The 21620-nt window shown below is 33.9% G+C and overlaps 3 protein-coding genes across 5 annotated transcripts; 1 reads left to right on the top strand and 2 right to left on the bottom strand.

The window, feature by feature from the left end:
• Nucleotides 1-550: 550 nt before the first annotated feature.
• LOC108199660 (RNA polymerase II C-terminal domain phosphatase-like 2) lies at nucleotides 551-10694 on the bottom strand. 3 transcript variants are annotated; one of them, XR_001802475.2, is made up of 16 exons: nucleotides 10252-10694; nucleotides 9136-9606; nucleotides 8025-8235; nucleotides 7593-7750; nucleotides 7425-7495; nucleotides 7177-7282; nucleotides 6988-7077; nucleotides 6601-6739; nucleotides 6150-6478; nucleotides 6012-6069; nucleotides 5352-5476; nucleotides 5223-5276; nucleotides 4340-4436; nucleotides 3030-3431; nucleotides 2381-2460; nucleotides 551-976 (listed from the first exon to the last, which is right to left on the bottom strand). XR_001802475.2 is itself a non-coding variant. In XM_017367581.2 (16 exons), exons 1-16 carry the CDS (start codon nucleotides 10519-10521, stop codon nucleotides 859-861), a joined length of 2538 nt encoding a protein of 845 aa, XP_017223070.1. In that variant the 5' UTR covers nucleotides 10522-10694; the 3' UTR covers nucleotides 551-858. The 3 variants fall into 3 exon arrangements, 1 of the variants encoding a protein (XP_017223070.1); XR_010286312.1 differs by having other exon boundaries at nucleotides 3261-3431; XM_017367581.2 differs by having other exon boundaries at nucleotides 3271-3431.
• A 3865-nt stretch (nucleotides 10695-14559) lies between these two features.
• Nucleotides 14560-16951, top strand: LOC108197777 (clathrin light chain 2). The gene is made up of 3 exons (XM_017365476.2): nucleotides 14560-14807; nucleotides 15163-15316; nucleotides 16519-16951. Exons 1-3 carry the CDS (start codon nucleotides 14674-14676, stop codon nucleotides 16840-16842), a joined length of 612 nt encoding a protein of 203 aa, XP_017220965.1. The 5' UTR covers nucleotides 14560-14673; the 3' UTR covers nucleotides 16843-16951.
• A 178-nt stretch (nucleotides 16952-17129) lies between these two features.
• LOC108197776 (putative serine/threonine-protein kinase) lies at nucleotides 17130-20566 on the bottom strand. The gene is made up of 6 exons (XM_064082383.1): nucleotides 20220-20566; nucleotides 19188-19300; nucleotides 18871-19081; nucleotides 18550-18787; nucleotides 17698-17848; nucleotides 17130-17597 (listed from the first exon to the last, which is right to left on the bottom strand). The coding sequence occupies exons 1-6, from the start codon at nucleotides 20281-20283 to the stop codon at nucleotides 17262-17264; spliced, it is 1113 nt and encodes a 370-aa protein (XP_063938453.1). The 5' UTR covers nucleotides 20284-20566; the 3' UTR covers nucleotides 17130-17261.
• Nucleotides 20567-21620: the final 1054 nt, after the last annotated feature.

Below are 21620 nucleotides of genomic sequence, written 5' to 3'. Positions count from 1 at the left end.
AATTATATAAACTGCTCAATGATAGCTTAGCAAAGAAAGTAAAATACAACCGAAAATCAATTCGTTCGATTCTTACCAACTTTTATCTAACTTTTAAACTTTAATTCGTTATATGATTTAATATTATATAATACGACTATATTCTTGCTATAGCAATAATCTGAGATCAAAAGCAATTTTTGATCTTAAAATACTACAACTAATAATCCAACTTCATTTGATTCTTACTACCTTTTTATCAAATTGTCTAAACTTTGATTCATTATATAATATCATATTATATAATGACAAAAATGACTCATTACCTCTAATCCTAAATATTGGACCAACTATCTATTTATACATTGAACTTGGATCTCAGGCCTCGAAACTACACCATATGTTCCCAAAGCTCAAGTATAATGGCAGAACAATACCGTAGTTCTGGTGCTAGGACAGAGTTGGTTATTCTTTGATCAATTTATTGACATCTGATTAGATAATCAATTCATTGTTGTTTTACTCTGGGAATAAAGAAACCACCCACAGACCCAGAACAAAAAGAGAGAAATAAGATAAGAAAAATCTTGCAAATACCTGACTTGCTAATTCGGTCGAAATATATGAAAATCTGCAATGTACATAAAAGTTGACCATGTTATCAACTGAAAATATTGGGTGACATTCAAAAACCCTATTCCCGGAAGATAATCTTTTTCTTCTAAGCGAGAAGACTACTTGTCTACTTTCCTACATCAGTAGCATTGCTTCCTCATGGAAAATGAGAAACCTTAATCCACTTGAAAAATTACGAAACCCTCTAGTATCTATCTAAACTTTAATTTGCATAATTCACTCTTAGTCTCTGGGCATCAATATTCAGCTACATAAACCTGTTTTACTGTGTTTTCTAACTTGCTTGTTCCTCTGGTATGTGTCGCCTGATTTCCACAGTCTTTCGTCCTCAATTCTCTTCCTTGAATTAGATTCTAAAAACCTGCAATAGCAAGACTTCTATATTATTATCTTTCAAAATAGAACCTACAAAAAATGGTAACATCATAAACAGAGGGCATGTCTATAGGTTTATGGAAACTATATGCTTGGAGACACATGAACAATTGTACTGCCATAGACATGCATCCAAAAATATAAACAATAAGAAGATGAGTTATATTTCATCAGATATTATTATGTGGATCGCCTGAGTTCTAATTAAGTCAGATAACATGGTTCCAAAAGAATTGAGAAGAAAAGCAGGTAGTAGCATTGAAGATTAAAACACAGAAAATTAAAGAGAAGGAACCAAGTCGAATCGGGAAGATTTAGAGGATTAGCACTAAATACAGAGATGAAACAGATTAGAAAAGAGAGCATTGTAGATGTTAGAGAACTAAGCAAGTCAAGATTAGAAACTTAAAGCTTTAACTACTCTAGCCGAGATGTGTATAGCACGATTTATCTTGTTCAAACTCTTGCTGAGAGATACCAAAAGTACACCATGTGAAGCCTTTAATCTCAAGGAATCAGGATTACAGATTTCTCTAATCCTTTCAAGACCCATTATTACAAGTGTATAGATAATGGGGAAAACTATTCGATTCCTCCCTCCCAGTTACTCAGCGTCAGATACTTGAAGCATCAACTATTATAGCTGATATATTTATAGCACCAATTATTATGTAATCATGCAACCAAACTCTTAGAGAGAAACTTACAGCTATAGGTACTTACCGATGAGGCTACGCAATAGCAAAACGAAACCTCCTTAAACTACTTCTAATCTCAAGGAATAAGGATTACAACCGTTTCTTATCCTTCCAAGACCTAAGCTTAAAAGTACAGAGATAGTGGAGCAACTTCCTTCTCCTTTACCACCAGATTATACAACAGAGATGAACTTGCAATATAACCTTCTGATCTCTCCAATTATTATCTGCTCTCTCCATCCCTCACCACCAAGGATTGATACAAGCCGTGTGAGCCTTTAACCCACCACCTCAATTTTTGTATAATGATTTTACTATCAAATATAGATTTATTATTTGATCCTTAAAGCTTCTATCCACAAAGCAAAACTCTGTTTTTCCATTCCTATCTTTATTTTACCCACAACAAAAAGTCAAGCGGGTAGGTCTTTGTACATATTTTATTAACCCACTCTTTTAAAGCACTAATTTCATTCCTTTTAGTTTGTCGTAATTTAATATTCTCCTATATTAAACATATAGTTTAACAAGGTTACCGTACTCCGTTGTAAATCTTACTAAGAACAGTTGTAGTGAGTTCCATTGGAAAAATTGTATAAGGTTTCACCCTTTTAATTTTGTTACCCCAACCAAAATAAATCCTAGCTTCTTGCAACTAAAAAAAACTGAAAGAAACACTGCACTGCTCTTACCTGGGTAAACAGGCACGCCTTTGCACCTGCTGCTGATTTACCTCTTCAGAGCAGGAACTTCCTGGTGCCATTTCAGCAACCTGCAAAGTGTAAACACATATGCTACTGATTATTGATTACTGCAAAAGAAATTATCACCAGAACACTGAGTGGGACAGGATTCTATAAAATTTTGTGTAGTGGTTAAGCAAAATATAGGAGAAAAGGGAGGAAAAAGTGTTAGGCAACTGCCCTTGTCATTAAAATCATTTCTAGGAGGTGTAGAAGAAAAAACTACACTAGATTTAATTTGAAGTGGAGTAATGAAGGGCTCAAGAAACTCACAAGCAAATAGTACTTGAGGCTGATTCTTATATGAACAGTAGTATAAAACACTTTTGTTCCATATAGACTATATATTATTACAAAGTTGTCAATGCAGGTGACGACTTATAATAAAATAAACAACCAATAGGCTTTAGAAATAGCATGTCACTGCCAGCTATATGTGAAAATATGTGAGAAAGAATTTGGCCTACTAATGCATGTAAACAATGGTAATCCTTGGCAGACATTTAATCAAGAAGATATAAAAGAAGGCTGCAAAGTCGATCACATAGGAATACTTGGATAATGGGTAGGTATTAGGGACATACAACCAAATCCTTACCAATAAACAGGAAGAGGCCTGCCAAATAGACAGCTGTAACAATGAGAATGGCATTCCCACCACCTTTCCATGTTTTTGCTTTCAGATCTTGGTGCAATTTAAGTCCAGATAAGGAAGTGGTATTTTCAAGAAACCACTAGCCTTATCTGGTCCAGCCCACATACCCCTTATCCAAGCATAGCCTATGTTTTTGAACAAAGAAATCAGATCATGCATGGGCAGCAGCATCACCATTTCGCACCTCGGAAGGGCTTTCTTTTGTCAATGATGCACCATTTAACATTTGCTCTGATTCTGGACTAACCGTGTCCCACAAAAACCCTCTTTCAACTCCGTTAGAAGGCTTATTAGAAGCTCTGTCTACAGCTCTTGAACTAGGGGCAACATGCGAAATATACTTATCTACACGAAACATAAAAAATAACACAATTGTTAAAATATGAACCATAGGTAATATACAGCGGTAGGATCTACCCAGAGTGCTTTAGTGTTGATACAATCAAGATGTGCATGCCAAACCAAGTAAAGAGGTTTATCGACTCCCAAGTAGAATCCAGTAAACATATAAAGGCAAATTAATATAACTAAGGCAACCAGAATTAGTTACATTTTTCATATTCAGTTTTATCTAAATTCCCTAAGATAAAATTTACAAAAAAAGAATAAATGTCTAATATGTCCCAACTACACAATATCGGATACATATATACTGTCTGTAAATTTCACCAACATTTTAAATGTATTCTTAGTTTGAAAATAGTATTAAGTATTCATTTAATCAAACACACTTGCTTGAAAGTAACCTAATGTCTGGAAACACATTTTAACATATATCAGCTTAGCCATCCATGCAAAGCAAAGGCTGGTTTCGAAATTAGTTACTACTGATATACCATCAAGGTACCTGTGAGAGTTTACAAAAAATATGGTGTGGGCGACCGGGCCTGAATAGAATTTCAGGTACTAAAAGGATACTAAATATGGTGTGCAAAAGAATGGCACACTAATGAAAGTTAACACTTTTTCTAGACTTCTACATTTATTCACATCTTCAATTTTGCTAAATCTCCAGATCCACTGATGAAATATATTCATCTGTGACACTCTGAAGCTGATTATGTAAGTTCCCGTACTCTCTGTTACCTGGACTCTCTAATATGCTTTAAGAACCAATTATCATACATGACATGCAAATTATCTGTAATAAACTAGCAGTTTTTGGCCGATGAAAAATGACTGAAAAACTAAAACAACGTATAACTCTCTCTTACACCCATAGGACTTCAGATTGATTGGTAAAAAGGGCTTACCAGCAAGGCTGCGAAGGGCATTTCCTGCAGCCTGTTGCTGAGCATCCTTCCTAGTCTTGCCCATACCGACAGCAATTTTTTCACCAGTAAACAAGACCTACACCAAATAGTTCACACATAGATATATTAAAAATTACTTATTTATATGCGTTAATTACATTACACTTTCTAAATAGCTATACAAATTTGATGATGTGATAACAGAAAAGAAAATTTTAGTACTGCTGAACAAACTCTTACTTCCCAATAAATAATAATACTGCTTTAATTATTGTTCTATTTTTTATTTATCTTCTTAAATACACGAAAAATCAATCAAATCAAAGTCTCTTTAATATTTCCATCGAGAGGTACTAACTATTATTTAAATCATAATGCATAGTTATATAAGAGCAACTTCAACCCTAACAAGGCATTGCTATAGTACTACTACACAAATGTAACCTGCTCTAATAGGTAGTTCCACATATCTTTGATTTTGGCTCATAGATGAAGACTTGTTTAATATCATAGATATAGATATAGTTTAACAAACAATTCTGTGGCACATTAAATCACATAGCTGTAACACCGCAAAACTGAAGAAGTTTCAATAGCTAAGTAGAAGTAAACATAACCCTACCTTAGTACCTTGTATGATAATTCATTCATAATCACCCAAAAACATTCTAAAAAACGCAGGGAAAAGAATCACTAAATCAGATATCTTGGCAGGCTCACTACCCCTCACCCCCAATCAAGCACAAAACTACAAATAGAAGGAATAAAGTATGTAAAACCCAAATCATTATAAGTTATAACCAACAGACCTTGTGTGGAAGAACATAATTGAATCATTATGTGAAGTTATAACAGAGCATAAAAAAGCACATATTTTACTAACCTCCACAGAAAATTGTAAATTCTCACTGGTGCTTAAAACAGGCCTGAACTCAACCTACATTTACGATTAAAAAAAATATGGTAAACTATGCAGACCACAGGTGACAAGAGAATCTTGGGTAACACATACCTTAGAGTTGCATCTCTCTCCAATTTCTTGCAGCACTTCAATGTATATAGAGGATGGTGGCAAGTTTTGCTTTATACCTTCAGTTCGAATTTCTCGGCCATTAAAGGATGAAGAATTCCCAAAAACTATCAAAAGAGTAATCATGGGATACAGAAATCAGAGACAGAAACACTGATCCATCCACTAAAAACATATTGATCTCATACTTTTTTAACAATAAACCTTTAATGTGGTACATTTTGAGTATCACTAAACATATCATATTATTATGTGCATTGGTGCTAATCATAGATTTTGCTTACAAAGACAGAATGAGATTATTAGGAATAACATAAACTTAGTATGAGTTGTTTGGTTATAGTTAACACAGACATGGAGAATCATCAAAAGATATAGATTAACCATTACAGAACCAAAGTGGAGAGGATGACTTCTTAACAAAGAAACCTAGAAAAACAAAGTAACCTGAAACCAAAGCATACTGTCGGTGTGAATTCCAAAGCAAATCAGTGACAAGTCGATTTTGATTTAAGAAATGACCTTATCTATTTCCTAAGATTGACTTGCAATATTTAGAAAAATTAAAAAACTGTTCCTACAAGCTTGGACCACTAGACACATCAGACACGTTTATTGTGACATTAGGTAAGCTTCAGAAACCTGATGTCCGGGTTGTTGATGGAAGATTTTGTTTCTGCACTTCATGTCCTTGATATGCCTGCAAACAGATACAACTTAACAATGAGCAGTTATAGTTCTGAAAGTAAAATGCTACTCCTGAAGGTAGACTAAACAAACCTCTTCACTTTTCGGCAATTGTGATGCAAATTCTAAAGCAAGAGCTTGTGGTCTATCAGAGTTAGATAAATCAGGTCCTTGAACAATTTCTGAGGGTTGATTTTCAAAACGTCTTTTTTTTGCATCTTCTTCTGTTAATCGGACTCCCACTGGTTGCATTCCAAGTACAGATTGTGGCCCGGGTAATCTTGACAGCAAAGGAGGATCTCCAGAATCTCTGTAACGTAAATCTTGTCTTTGGTTTACTATAGGGATTCTTTTCTTTACATCATAATCAGATTCAGAGAGGCTAACATCTCGCCTAGAAGGAACTCCAAGCAAACTGGGTTCTAGAAAAAATATCAAGAGTTAACAGGAATAATGAGAAGACACTAGACAGAGTAATTTGTACCCCAGAGCAATCTGCAACTCATGTTAAATCCAAAAAAGATATATAACACTATAAACATACTTTCTGAAGGTCCCAAAAATGCTGGTCCTACACCATTAGGAGTTGATACAGTAGGTTGTTGTGACTGTGAGATGTCGGCTCTCCATTCAGAATTAGTTGCCATAGGATATATTGCTGAATTCACAGTGGCCTTCCCATCCTAAATTCAATATGGAGAATAAGAAAGCAAAAATTAACATATCATGAAATGAGTTAGGGGTATAATTTGGATTAGTGACAGAAAGTCAAAGTGTATATGGTTGCCCTTGCAACAAATTACACAAGAGGAATCAGACAATGCTATTTCAACGAGAACCCCTTCACCCTATTATAGATAGTGGGGAAGGAGAGAGATATAGGGACATGAAAAAGAATCTTGGTGTAAATCTTGCATTTCAGGAAGCTTACCACTGAGTTCAATCTCTGCGCAGCTTCGGGACCATTCATTCCCTCAGCCATAGGAGGCATTAAATTGTTGTATGGTACAAAGCTTGGATCCTGATAATAATAATAATAATAATAACAATAAATACCACATATACATATACTAAGAAATAACAACTTCACAGAGGGATTGAAAATCCACAAATGGAGTACCTCAGGCATCAAGTAATTGCTCACATCAGGGGCCGAAGGTAAATTTACAACTTCATCTTCATAAAATATTTCGGAGATACTCCTTAGAAGATTCTCATCGAACTCTCTGCTTGGCAAATCAAACATGTTAATATTACAAGAGGAATAGAGGTCGAGAATGATCATCACGAGTTTCGTCAAACTAACAGCAATATATGAAAACTAATACAAGAAAGTATTAACACATCATGTCAGAAGCCAGAACTTACTTGAAAAAACCACCTCTTACATTGCATGCTACATTTCTTGCCACGCATAAAACCGGAACCACATTCGCAGTCTGCCAAATGAATTTTAATATTGATGACACATGTAAAAAAAAAAATTATGTGGAAAATTTAGCAAAATTAAGAAATTAGGAAAGCAATAAATAATACCTCTGCCTGTGGAGCATAATAAGGGGCAAATGCGGGAACAACATGAACTCGAGGCTGGTCTTTGTCATCCCAAACTTTCAAGCGGTCATCAATGACCATTGCCATCTTCGGATGGCAGTTTCCATCTTGAAATACATTGAGCAACGACTTCCTAGCACCTATCAAATAGAAAATGAAATAATGTGATCAATATACGAAAAACAAACTGCAGGATAGAAACTTAATAGTCATCAATTATAATAGATGTAAACTCATCATAGTTTAATAGTTGACACTACGACTAAAATATTCAAGTGTGCGTGTAGACAGATATATAGAAAAAGACAGACAAAGTGTAAGCGTATGAAGAAACAGAAAAACATATAAAGTAGCTTCTAACAAGTTCAATTTATAGCAGCTAGTGTAAAAATCTCCACTAAATTTGGATTTTACCTGATTTGACACACACAACACGGTCCAACAACTGTTTCGAACTAATCAGATGTGCATCTGGGTCTAACAACCTCCACATCTCTAGTGCATAATCTCTTTCGGCCATTGTGCAAACATAAACTTCAAACCTTTTACGCCCTTTTGCAATTAAATAACTTCTTAAATCTTCCCAAGCAGGCCTTAACCTAACAAGCACGCTGGTATCACGTACCTGCACAACAGATTCACAAGCCACAATTCAGGAACATGAAGGCTTTTATGTTCCCAAAAATAACAATTAAAACATTCACAGACAAAAACCTATACCATTGCCATCCATTATCCAGTTTACGACAATCATTGTACAAATTATAGGGTAACTGAGATATGTACATCAGTAATAAATTCCCACGATTTACTGTCATGTTTTTCTAATCAAAATGGAGCCTTACTAAGCGCGATTGTATAGCTCAGGTGGTAAGGGTTTATCCTTTATCGTCCCAGGTCCTGCGTTCGACTCCCGCTCACCCTTAGAATAATTATTAGAACCATTAAATATCCTATTATTGTTTTACTAACCCACTGTATCAAATTATTAATACTCCCCCAGGACACATGTACATCATTAATATGTATATTTACTACCTGAAGGATACTTCACCAAAAGATGGCAATAACTATATTGTCGGGGGTATGGTAACTGCATTGCTGGTGGAAATGATTCCTTCAGGTGCAAGATGAATAACTATAAACTGCTAAAGTCCCCACAAACTATATATTATAAAATGAATTAATTATACATGACAAGATTGCATAAAGGATAACAACAAACTACAAAAGCCCCCGCAAACTAAATATTTGAAATAGATTTATTATATATGACGAGATATTAATAGAACTTGGTAACTCATTATGTAAGATGCTGTACATCATTTAAACTGGATTCCTTCAGATTTCTATGCATTCGGCAAGTCAAAACATGCAATATAAGGCAAAGTCACTTGCATCAAATTAATGCATACTAAGGCAAAAAAAAAAGAAGTAAACTCGCAATCAATCATGTTAATCTGGAACATTAAATAAGCAGATACTAATTAACTGCACAGTCAAGAAAGTGTCTCTAAGGTCTAACCTCAGGATTAATTCGGGTCAGAACTAAATTCTTTTCTGGCATTCTAATAACTGGACGCACAACGCGAGGATGACTTTCCAACACCTTTGGAACTTCCTCAGCTTGAACTGTATAAACCTTTCCATTATCAACAACAGAGTCATTATCCTTATACTGCTTCAAGAAAGCTCGATCCTCCATATACCTATTCATCTCAGCAGTCATCCCATGAATCCTAACAGGATCAGTTTCCCTAGAGATCCAACTCCTTAGAACCTCAATCCTATCCTCAAACGACTTCATTGTATTTGCAACAATAAGTGTCTCATCAAGATCAAACACAATCGACAAACACCGCAAATTCAACATCCCTAAACAAGCATTATACAAACCAGGCCGAACAGAATAACACCAAAAACATGGATAATTCTTCTGTTTACTCAGCATTGCAACTAGATGTATCTCTTCTTCTCCCAATAACACCACAGCAGTCTAGAAAAAATAAAAATAGAACTAATTATTCATTAAACAAACCATATACATACAAAATATGCATATAAATGTTCTACTCATACAAAAAAAATATGTAAATACTAGGCGAATGAGGCTGTTCATTACAAAAAACAAATTACAAGCATATATAGAAAACATCTATCTATATGCGCAAATGAATAATTGATACCTGCTCTATATGGAAACAAGTAAGACAAAAAACAAGTGGCTACATTAAAAAACTTCCACTATTATACTTACAAATTATGCACCTAATTGAGCAGAACGATAGCTAAGACATTTTATTCATATAAACAGTTAATTGAAGATTAAATGAAATAAGCTTGTTCATCACGAAACTAGATATACACGATTCCACACACTAGTCATGTATCCAAATGTGCACAAGTATAATCAAGACCTTTTCTGTATGTAAACTATTCAAGTTAATACTAAGCAAATAAGACTCTCCGTCACAAAACTATATACAATTTATCTATCTATTAAATGCACAGAAGTATAATTTGAGAGGCAACTAAGCAAATGAGGCTATCCATTACAAAAACAAACACAATTACACATCCAAAACAGGCAACTGAACACGAAAAACTACAATTTAAAGTGAAATTAAAATACAATTAAGACCTTCAGCTCATGGAAAAGAGTAGAGTGAAGACTAAGCAAATGCGGCTGCTCATTCACCGCCTTCGATTCCAGCTTACACCTCACTGAAAACGGCGAAATCGTCTGCAAAACCGATATAGGCAAGCACCGCTCGCTCCTCGGCGACAAGTGATGTATCCGTATCTCATTATTTGGAAACCGAAAGCTCTGATCCTTCACCGGAACAACTTCTAATTCTCCCAAACAACAATCTCCATCAAACACAACTGATTTAAACCCTAGAAAACTCATAATCCCCCAATCAGATCAAATCAACGGCTGAGATTGCACGAATCTTGTAGAATTCTGATTAGAAATGGGTGGAAATGAGTTGTGATATCACATTTAAGCACTCCAGGGCTTTCTCTCTCTAGAACCTTTGTTTCTCTCTCTAAAACCTAATGTTTCTCTCCCTCTTTTGTAGCGGTTTGAAACAATGAGAGTGGTGGTGTTTATATAGGGTCGAGAGGGGTCGTGTTTGGAAATGCCCTCGTTTTTCGAGTTATTTACGAAAATGCCTTATACAGATGGCGTGGCATTTCTGAGTTTATAGGGGTAAAAAGATAGATATATGTCATGACATGAGCGTGGTTCGATACGGAGGAAATCCGCTGCGTCGAGGCGCACTGTAATTGTAGTGGTCCTGTATCTGGGATTGTTGGATTATTCATTTATTGGGATATTCACCGATCAGAAAATCTGATTGTAATTTAATATTCCTTCTACAGAAATCAAATTCTTTCTTTTTCTAGTATAAAATGATTATCGCTACTACAGTATTGTTAGTCTTTGATTGGACCAGTCTTCTCAGTTCTCACACACAAAATAGGTGTTTAATTAAGAATTTTTTTGGCGTTCAGCTAAAGGTCGTGTCCAATGTCCCTAGGGTAAATAATGGATACTCCCTCCGGCACGGACTTTAATGTTATTATAAGGTTTAGTTGTGTAATGTATTTTTTTAAAAAAAAATCCTGAATTAAAGTTGATAAGTTACAGAATTATATTTTATAGGAGCATTGAAATGAGTGTTGAGCAGTTGAAAAGAAACGTGTGAAAATTTTTGTTTAAAACTCTGTTTGTAAGAGATATGCATCAAAAGAATTTATTCATAATATATTTAAAACTTAAAGTAATTTAGATTTCAACCATCTTATGAAAATTGTTAGTTGTAATACTGGAATATAAGAGAGCAAAAATATTGAATATGATGAGATATATTCCTTTTGTCTCAACCATCTGTTTACGATTTACTTGTTGGGATGTCATCTAATTCTTTACATTTCAAAACTTATCAAAAATAATCAATGGGTCCCACTACTTTTCCATTTTTTATTCCTTTTCACACTACTTTTACTTGACTATCTCATTTTTTATACATTAAAAATCAATGGTCCCACCATTCTACCCATTTTCATTTTTTTTCATTACTTTATACATACTCCTATTTCTTAACCTCTGTGCCCAAACTAAACGTAAAAAATTGGCCGGGATGGAAGGAGTAATATTTCGTCTCAACAAAGTTGAATTCTATTTATGTGTTTTTAGTAAGTTAATTCGTATATTTTAAAATTTTGTATATGATTTCATTATTTGATAGATTTTATACATTTTTGAATTTTTATTTCAATAAGTACATCTATATATATCTTCAAGTAAACAAAAAATATTTTATATATGATATGTTAACCTTCACTTTAAATCCATCAATTAACTGATCTTCTTTCTTTTTTAATAAGGTTGAACCTGTTCAACAATTTGTAATAAAATAGAAAAATTAAGAACCTTTTATCATCTTTCTAGAATTCAAAATTTTTAACGTTACCTTAAAATTTATAATTGCATGATATGTTCATTTTCATATAATATTCACCTACTTAAATGAAATTAGACTCAACTTGTACCGAATCTAACAAGATATGTACATGTTCCTGTAATCATCTTCACCTTCATGTTAGTGACTTGGTCGGATTCTTACCTCGTAAGGGTCAAGTTTGGCAACTTTTCTTCGCCTTTCAATAATATAATGTATATACGATTCGAGTTAAAACTTGTATACATATATTTATTCTTGTTTTTATGTGTGACGTAAGTCGTAACTCATCTATCCTGCATGATCGTATAATATTTCAAATTGTAATTATTACGTTCATAAAAACGTATAAAAATATTCAGCACAAAGATATAACAAGATCCATACGGATACAATGGTCTTACTTTTAATTCATTTATGTATTTGAACTATTTATTCTCTCAATACATTTGACTGTATTTATATTTTATAATAATTTAATTGTATATTTTAAAATTTTATATGTGATTCATCAATTAATAATTTTTTAATATATTTTCATCAAATTTTTTGAATTCAACAAATGTGCCTATTTATGTACAAATTGAAATTTTTAAAAAAAAGTTATATATACGAGATACGATAACTTTCCTTTTCAGTTTATCAATTGAGTACGCGAAAAAAAGAGGGTACATTTTGCACATGTTATAAAAAACAACAAAAAAAATCAGTTATAATTGTTATTATCACTCGATAGATTTTAATTGTCAATTTCTGATATATATATATATACACTAATACTGTATTTATATGAACACACACAAACATCCCAAAATTAATTTACCCTATACTAAGAATTTAATTCACATTAAGATCAAAGCCATCAAGTCGGTTATATATATATCTATGATAATCTCATAATATGAGTTAATGGCGAACACTTTATATCATCTCTGAAAAATATAGAATTTTCCATATTGCCTAAAACGGTATGATATGCTCAATTTTCATATTACCATAGACTACACTACTATCGCATCTATGCATAATGAAAAATATGTGGTTATTCTAATTCGAGCTCTCATAAAATGTGTAGCTGTATGAATATTTTTTTACGCGGGATGATCATCTGATGACAATTCTAGCTTCTTTAGTTTTATTATGTGACGTACGTCGTGACATGTTTATTTTAGACAATTATTGGCCCTCAATTTTTATTCTCAGATGCATGAACTTACTAGCAACCAATGTCCAATTCTGGATATAACAACTAACACCCAATTATTTATCATCATGTTAAACATAAAATAAAGATTATTCATCTGTATCGAATAACAATGTAATGATATATGATCTCTAATGGACCTCTTGGTAGGATTCAAATCTATATGAAATTTAGACCATCTGTTAGAGAGAAGAGAACAAACGGATCTTGAAGAATTTTTAAAATAGTCTTTGATTTCTCCTAGAAGCAAATGATTAATCACATGCTTCTCATATTCCGCGAATAGTATGGACATTGAGAAATATCCAGAATGACTTTTCGAGAATCAGACTGATTCTACCTCTGTTCGTTCTGTTTGAACAAAGGAAGAGTAGGCTACAAAATCAATCAAAAACAAACCACACATATTCACATCTTAAAAGATGGATAATAAAAATGATGCTCCCTGTTATTTCTTTCTTCCCATTATATGTTTTGAGTGCAACACAACATTCATAAAACCTTATTCGTTTCGCAAATAATGTGTTGACTCGATTGTCACATTACTCTTATGATTATAATAATTTTTTAAATATCATATCCATGAATCATTAATTAATCCTGTGTCATTTATGTGCAATTGAAATCATATGCGATTGGAGATTTGATTTTACCATTATGACTCACACAAAATGTCATGTAAAAAATTATGCATGATTTTTAGTGTTTACTTTTTCAGTTTCGTCGACTTTAATTTACTTATTTATGTGGATATTTCTTCTTTCTTATGAAGAACAAATTTACAACTCAATATATGTGTTAAAAAGTCAAACATAAATTAAAATGGGACAGAGAGAGTAATAGATTTGAGATAATGGAAGAAAGTAGTGGGTGTAATAGTATTTTTATTATTATAAAATGAAGATAGTGGAAGAAAGTAGTGGGTGTAATAGTTATAATATTTTATATTATAAAAAAGTATTATTCCCTCTGTCCCAGTCAATTGTATACGTTTCTTTTTCACTGCTCGACACGCTTTTTAAAGCTCTTATAAAACATAGTTCTACAACTTATTTTTGAGATTTTCTTTTTTTGTATAAAAGTATAAATGTTATACTTTTATACAAAAAAAGAAAATCTTAAAAATAATTTACAGAACTATATTATATTAAAGCATTAAAGTCCGTGCCGCGCCCCCGTCCCCCAATGTATACTATTGACCGGGACGGAGGGAGTAATTTTGAAATGTATAAAACTAACTGGTTATCCAAAAAATAAACTTAGAGCCCAAAATTTTCCGGACCGATGTCAATTTTCTGGGCCCGGGCTTTTGTCAGATGTTGTCAGCTTCGTATTTCAAAACAAGAAAAAAAAAACACGTGCAGTCGTGCACTTGTCCGAACGAGCAGTCATGTCATCGTCTTTTTCTAGCTTTATCAAAGTACCCGCCGGAGAACGAGAATCGCCATATACGGTGGAGGATGATGCGGCACCGCCACCGGAGATTTTATCGGAGGAATGCTATGCTTTGAGAGAGTGGCGCAGGTGAGGCATGCGTGTTTCATCTTTTTTTCATTAGAATTTTGTACCTTTAATCCACACCTACATGGCTACATCTATTTTAGACCTGTTAACTAGATTTTGAATTATATATACAAAGTATTTAATCCACATATATTGCTTGTTTTTGGAGAAATTGAAGTTATAGTGTTGGTAGCCAAAAGAAATATTGTAAAAAAATTGTTTTTTTAATTGGTTTTTCGCTTTCTGTTAGCTAGTTGATTCAAAATTCATGTGCATGTTATTTGGGAAAAGAGGATTTAAAGTTTTTAGGCTTTAGCCTGTAATTGTGCTGTTTTACAATGTGTAACGTGTTGGTTTAATGGTATTTGGTTGGCAGAGGGAATGCGATTCGATTACAGGAGAAAGAAAATGAGGAGAAAGAGATGCTGAAGGGAATAATCGTGGAAGCTGATGAGTACAAAGCTGAGTTCATAAGGAAGTGGAAGGCTAGGTGCGAAAACAACAGAGTCGCTAACAGGGAGAAAGAAAAGGTAAGGCTTATTGGCTTATTAAGACGCGAATTCCTTCAATTTGGTTTTGTAATTGTCTTGTGTTAAAATTTGGTTGGGCAGAATGAAATTGTTTGACATAAAATTTAATCATTTTGATGTTGGTTCCACTGCGTTAATTCAAGCATATGGCGATTATTTTTGTTTTTCAGACGGATGCTAAATATGCTTGATGCTCATTCCTTTGGCCTACTCTCTTTTCGCAAGTTTATTCAAAGAAAATATAAATAGAATCTATCATCTCCTTCATGCTAAATTGCTCATCTCCCTTTTTTTCCCCTTCCACCTCTATCTCTTCACTCCTTCCTTTGCATTTGCACCTCCATTTCGCTCATATTAAGTGGATGCAAGTTAGATATATACTCCCTCTGTCCCAGCAAGTTGTTTACATTCACGCATTTGAGGCTCCTATAAAATATAGTTCCATAACTTTTTTGTAATTATTTTTTTGAATAAAAATTTAAACGTCAAACTTTTATTCAAGGAAAATAAATTTTTAAAAAATATTATGGAACTATACTTTATAGGAGCCTTAAAATGCATGCTAAGAAGTAACATAAAGAACCTGTTGGAACAAAGGGAGTACAAAGCATCTATAATTAATAAGTTGTGTCTTCTAAAAAACATAACAACATATACTTATTAGCTTAGCTTCGAACTTGTGTAATTAGAATATGTGTTGCTCATTTGAACATGTTTGACTGAAGATGTAGCTTCCTGTCAGTTTTTCCTCGTGATTTCAGATTTTGTTGGCTGCCAATCTTTCAGCTGTTTTAACAACAACTGGTTGTTTATTTGTATTGACTCTTGACTTGTAGATTCTCTCATGACCAATATATTTTTGCTCTTGGACCTTGTTTGAATTGCATGTCATGCTTTGAACACTAATCATACCTCGCCTCAGTAACCAAATCAGTTTTTGTAATCCTCAATTCGGCATTTCAGAGTCATTATAGAAGATCCAGCACAAGCCTTAGTCTGTTCTATTTGACAATGAAAACAATCCCAGTAGTTCAAGGGGGTTTTACAACCCACTTAACTTCTCCACTGATGCATCACCATTGTGAAACAAGTGTGCATTACTGTATGTTGAATGTTTAAGACATCACCGTAATCTATTTATGTTAAATGACATCTCGTTAATTTTTATGTTCTTAGAAGTAATACAAATTGGTCTCTGGCAGCTTAATCTTTCAAGCCAAAAGAAGTTCCATACCGGAAAGATAGTTAACTTACCTGAAGGTGGTTGGAATTGCTGGAAAGAAATAGCTGAACAAATCCCTACAGAAATTCCTAATATTGAAAAGAAGGGCAAGAAGGACAAAGCAGAGAAGCCGAGAATTGCTGTGATCCAGGGGCCAAAGCCAGGCAAGCCAACTGAACTCTCAAGGATGCGCCAAATTCTCTTAAAGCTCAAGCACAATCCACCTCATCCTCGCCTTATTGCTCTTACTCCCTCTTGTAGACCTCCCGGAAGAGCAGTTCTTCAGTTTATTGTAAAATGGTAATATCAACGAGGCAATCAAATTTGTTTGTAAGCAGTCAGGCCTTGCCGTTTTGTTTTTAGTTTATAACATATCAGACATCGGAATGTGGAAAATTAGCACCCATTCTGTAGTTTTTATCTGGTTATATGGTTTGTTTTTCCGGTGGAAAATAAAAGGGTAGCAACCTTCGTAATAGATATATATTTTAGCTTCCCCGACTTCATTGACATTATTAGTATGTGATCAGGAGTGGTGTGTTTTCTCTTGTTCCGAAATTGACAAACCGGATAAGCTTCTTCTAAATGCGAAGCATACTGCGGTATGAGCCGAGCTTTCGGGTGAATGTAAACACAGGAAATACTTGTTAAACACAGCAAACCTTTGTTTCACAAATATATGTTTTTAACACAAACTGAAGATGTGTGGTATATGTATATATTTCATCTTGGAAGTATAGTTGTTACGCTCTGAAAGCTGTCTAAATGGTTTGAGCTTACAGAAGGATTACTCTGCTTGTTGCCTCTAGTTTCTTTACCACCTGTATGTTGTGAGGTGTAACGCCTGTATACACCAGCTTCCGTTAATAATTTCTCGTTAAGGTTAACATCTTTTGAAAGCATATCCAGTACTTGCTTCATGGAAGGCCTGTGGTTCGAAGCTGCTTGAGTACAAAAGAGTGCTACCTTGATGAACCTCAACATCTCAGCTGCCGGATACTCTGTCAGTTCAGGGTCTACTAAATCTAGAAGTCTTTCTTCTTCTTTAAGCTGCCATGCCTGCAATATGTTACACATTAATTAGAGTTACATATCCGCTACATTTTCTGCTCCTTACACTCATATATTAAAACAAGGTGAAGTTTATTGCATTAATTACCCATTCCACAAGAACCAAGAGATCCTCCCCAAATGCTGCCATGCTACTACTTTTGCCACTAACAATTTCTAGTATAAGTACACCAAAACTATATACATCTGCCTTCTTTGTGAGTTGACCTAACATGGCGTATTCAGGAGCCAGATATCCCCTGTAGAAGCAAAGACAGCAAGCGATGACTTACAGAAATGAGTACAACCAGAACAAAGCTAAATAACGAGAAAAATTTGTTAAATAATATCAAGCAGAGGCGTTGAAGAAAGTTTTGATGTGGATGGAAGTATGAGTACATGCTTCAAAGCTAACATCTATAGCTTACTCTGAGGCTAGAGAAAGTATATCAATGGTCGTTATTTTGTATGAAGGGCAATTTTCATAACATGTTTATAAAAAGACCGACTAGCAGCAATGTTCAGAATGTGCCTACTAATTGGAAATTGAACACTAGACCCTGGCATGCTATCATCAACCTACAAATGATGGAAAGAAAATCTGTTTAATGTTGAGTATCAATTTATACTGTATTCATATTCTGAAATCTTACATTGTCTTTCCTGAGAAAACATATGCTTACTCTCTTATTCATTTGCTTAACTTATATGAGAATGTCTGCTGTCCTTCCTATTGGCTATCACATACGTCTGGCAAGTCTGTAAATCACTTTTTGACATTTACCAAGTCACCAAAGATGAACACAAATTCATCACAACATCAAGTATCATTTCAAGTCTAAATGCAATTATTCAAATTGGTACTTAAAAAAAGAGATTTCTATACTTCTTGGGAAGTAATAATTTTGGCAGGTAAGCTGGATTAAACTATAAAAGAGCAACACAAAGTAGTCGTGCTTACACTGTTCCAGCCACTCGAGTGCTGATATGGGTGACATTGTCAGGGAAAAGTTTTGCCAACCCAAAATCTCCTATTTTAGGGTGAAAATTTTCGTCCAGAAGTATATTGCTGGCTTTTATATCTCGGTGAACAATTTGCGGGTTAGCTTCTTCATGAAGAAATGCAAGACCAGAAGCTGTACCCATGCAAATAGTAACCCTCTTAGGCCAGTCCAGGTGAACTCCTTTACCTTTTGGACCTGTATTTGGTGCACAAAAGTTTGTTATTAATTATTTTCATGATCTTCACTTTGGACGTGTGTATAGAGAATTCTGATCTTACGCAGTAAAACGCTAGAAAGGCTATTGTTCTCCAGATATTCATACAACAAGATCCGATTTTTGTCCTCAACACAACAACCAATCAGTTGAACAAGGTTAGGATGTCTGACAGTTGATATCATATTTATCTCAGTCAAAAACTCTTTGGTCCCTTGTTTTGAATCGGAAGAGAGTATCTTGATAGCAGCACGAGTGCCATCTCTCAAAATTCCCTGCATTGAGCAAGGTGGAGCTAGATAAGAATCAATAAATTTAAGATAACGTGAACTGTTATGCATGAGGTAATATACATATATATATATCTGTCGTTGATCATACCCTATAGACAACTCCAAAACCACCTCCACCTACTTTGTTTGATGGATGAAAAAGACTTGTTGCTGATCTCAATGAATTGTAGGAAAAAAGCTTCACGTTGCTGGTACCAATTTCTAACCATGTCAAAACCACAAAGACATGATCAAGTTAGCTTCAATCGAAGATGTTATACAGATAAAAGTAATCACAAGCCTGCTGATAATAACATAAACAAGGGAAAACAGTGTAACAAGGCAAACATGTGACATCTAGTAACATAACAAACAACTTTAACATATAGATATCAATAGCGTAAATCATATTGCAGCAACTAATTTATCTAAGCTAGACAGAAGCTGGCCTTGAAATGTGTATATGAAATCGGTTCTTTTCCAAGTAGGGAATGCTACGGCTTCAAACCACAAATGTGAATTCAATATGCACCTAAACTTTTGTCCTGCCCCAGAGGCCTGAGATCCTAAAGTCCATAATTCTAAGTGAAATAAGGACTATCAAGGATAGTTTACGACTCAGAAAGAAGTACATTCATCAGACAGGTTGAATTACAGGGAAGTAAAACAATGATAAAAGGAGTCGAGGACAGAGGCTACTATATCAAGCAGCTGCTTATGCAACCAGACACTTAACTTTGAAACACACATGAAGTACAAAATCTTCCCTAATATTCGAAGCTGAATCGAATCTGAGAAGGCCTGTCCAAGTATCTGCTACTGAAGATAAAATGAACAGATGAATAAATGCCAAAGGTTCTTGATATATTAACATCTGCTACTCCAAATTCTTTATTAAACTTGTTAGTAATTTGTTTATGCATGATATTGTTTAACATGTGCTAGTGCTACTCCTAAACCAAAGCAAATTTGTCCTTTCTTCCCTCTTTTTTTGTATTCAGTTATTAAAGTCTAAAAAACTTGTCATCACTCATCATCCTAACATGTCCAGAAATGGAAAGATGCAATCTTTACAATAAAAAAAGAAAAATAAATTTAAAACAAATCATAAAATAAATCAAAGATGAGAAGAACTCCATACCTTCTTCTTGCTCTCTGCTCTTCTCTTTACTTGATTCAAATGCACCAAAACAACAAAAGCCCATAGCTTCATAAACCTCCAATCAAGAACTTACACCAAAGCTAAAACTTTCAAGCACAAATAACCTTCTTTGTGATTATGATCCAAACTACACATAAATTCAACAAAAACCCACAACCAAAACCTCAAATCAAGGCACCCCAGATGAAGTTCTTGAATTAAAGAGTGTTTGTTTGAAGTAAAACTAATCAAATGGAGGTGGTGTGACATTATATATAAAGAGTTGGGCTGTTGAGAAAGATGATGATGATAAAGTGGGTGGGCCAAAACATTGTGGTTGGATTAAAATAAAATTGACAAAGTGAGTGAAAATGACTTGTTAGCTCTGATGTTGTGTATTTTTTGTGGCCTGACAAACACAAACACAAACTTTTTTGTGCACTTGCATGGGAATGCTTGAATATGGACAAAAAGTCCACTCCTTTCTTGTTTTCAATTCTCAAGCTGCAGAAATAACAGGAATATCATGAACATTTTTTAATTATAATATTAAAATAATACACTATATCACTGCTAGATTTGTTCTTGTCAAAACTATAGTGGAACAAAGAATTTCAACCACTAAACTTGTGCATGTTCACATTAAAAGTAAAGTTAGGTGCATTGCTTGAACATAATTAGGCCTAATCATGCAATTGTATCATAGGTGGTGCTTTAATTATTTTTAAAAAAGGTAAGACATTAGGTACAGTAATATTATATGAAAGAAGCCATTCCATTTAGGTAGATAAATAAATTTTTTTAGCAAGTTTTGGAGAAACAAGTAGGTAAAAATTTAGATTATTACTAAAGCTATCGGTTGCGGGTTTCTACGTGATAAAAAAAAAGCATTTTTAGTATTAATTTTATTTTAGTAACGAGATATTAAGTATTAGAAAGTTTAATGGTAAGTGTTAATAAAGTACCTTGACCATCTAGAATAATAAGTCTAGAATTGATTATTGACAATTTTGTAAAAATAAAGGAGTCTTAAGATAATATAATTAAAGCGTTAATAGTTCCAGTTTGTTTTGAATCAAATGTGTAAAAATTCAAATTTGTTCAGTCAATGGGAGGAACATACAGAAACAAAGAATAATTCTTTAATGTGTCAAGTCCTTTTTTTAATTCTATGGCACGACTGTTTCAACCTTCTATTTCAGGGAGTAAAATTTTCTTACTGTTTATAAAATGGAGAAGAAAAATAATAAGTTTTGAAATCAACTTTTTACCCATTCAAGATTCTTGCTTTCGCATAGAGAAGTACCATTTTTGTTATGATAACATATAAAATATCTCTTTGACTAAGGTGGAGACATTTAAGTAGTATATTCATTGAAAAGTGGAAGACTAAAGAATTAG

Source organism: Daucus carota, chromosome 8 (genome assembly GCF_001625215.2).
Source record: "Daucus carota subsp. sativus chromosome 8, DH1 v3.0, whole genome shotgun sequence".
Lineage (NCBI taxonomy): Eukaryota > Viridiplantae > Streptophyta > Magnoliopsida > Apiales > Apiaceae > Daucus > Daucus carota.
Note: the sequence above shows the minus strand (reverse complement) of the source record. Positions and strands in the feature narration are given on the sequence as shown.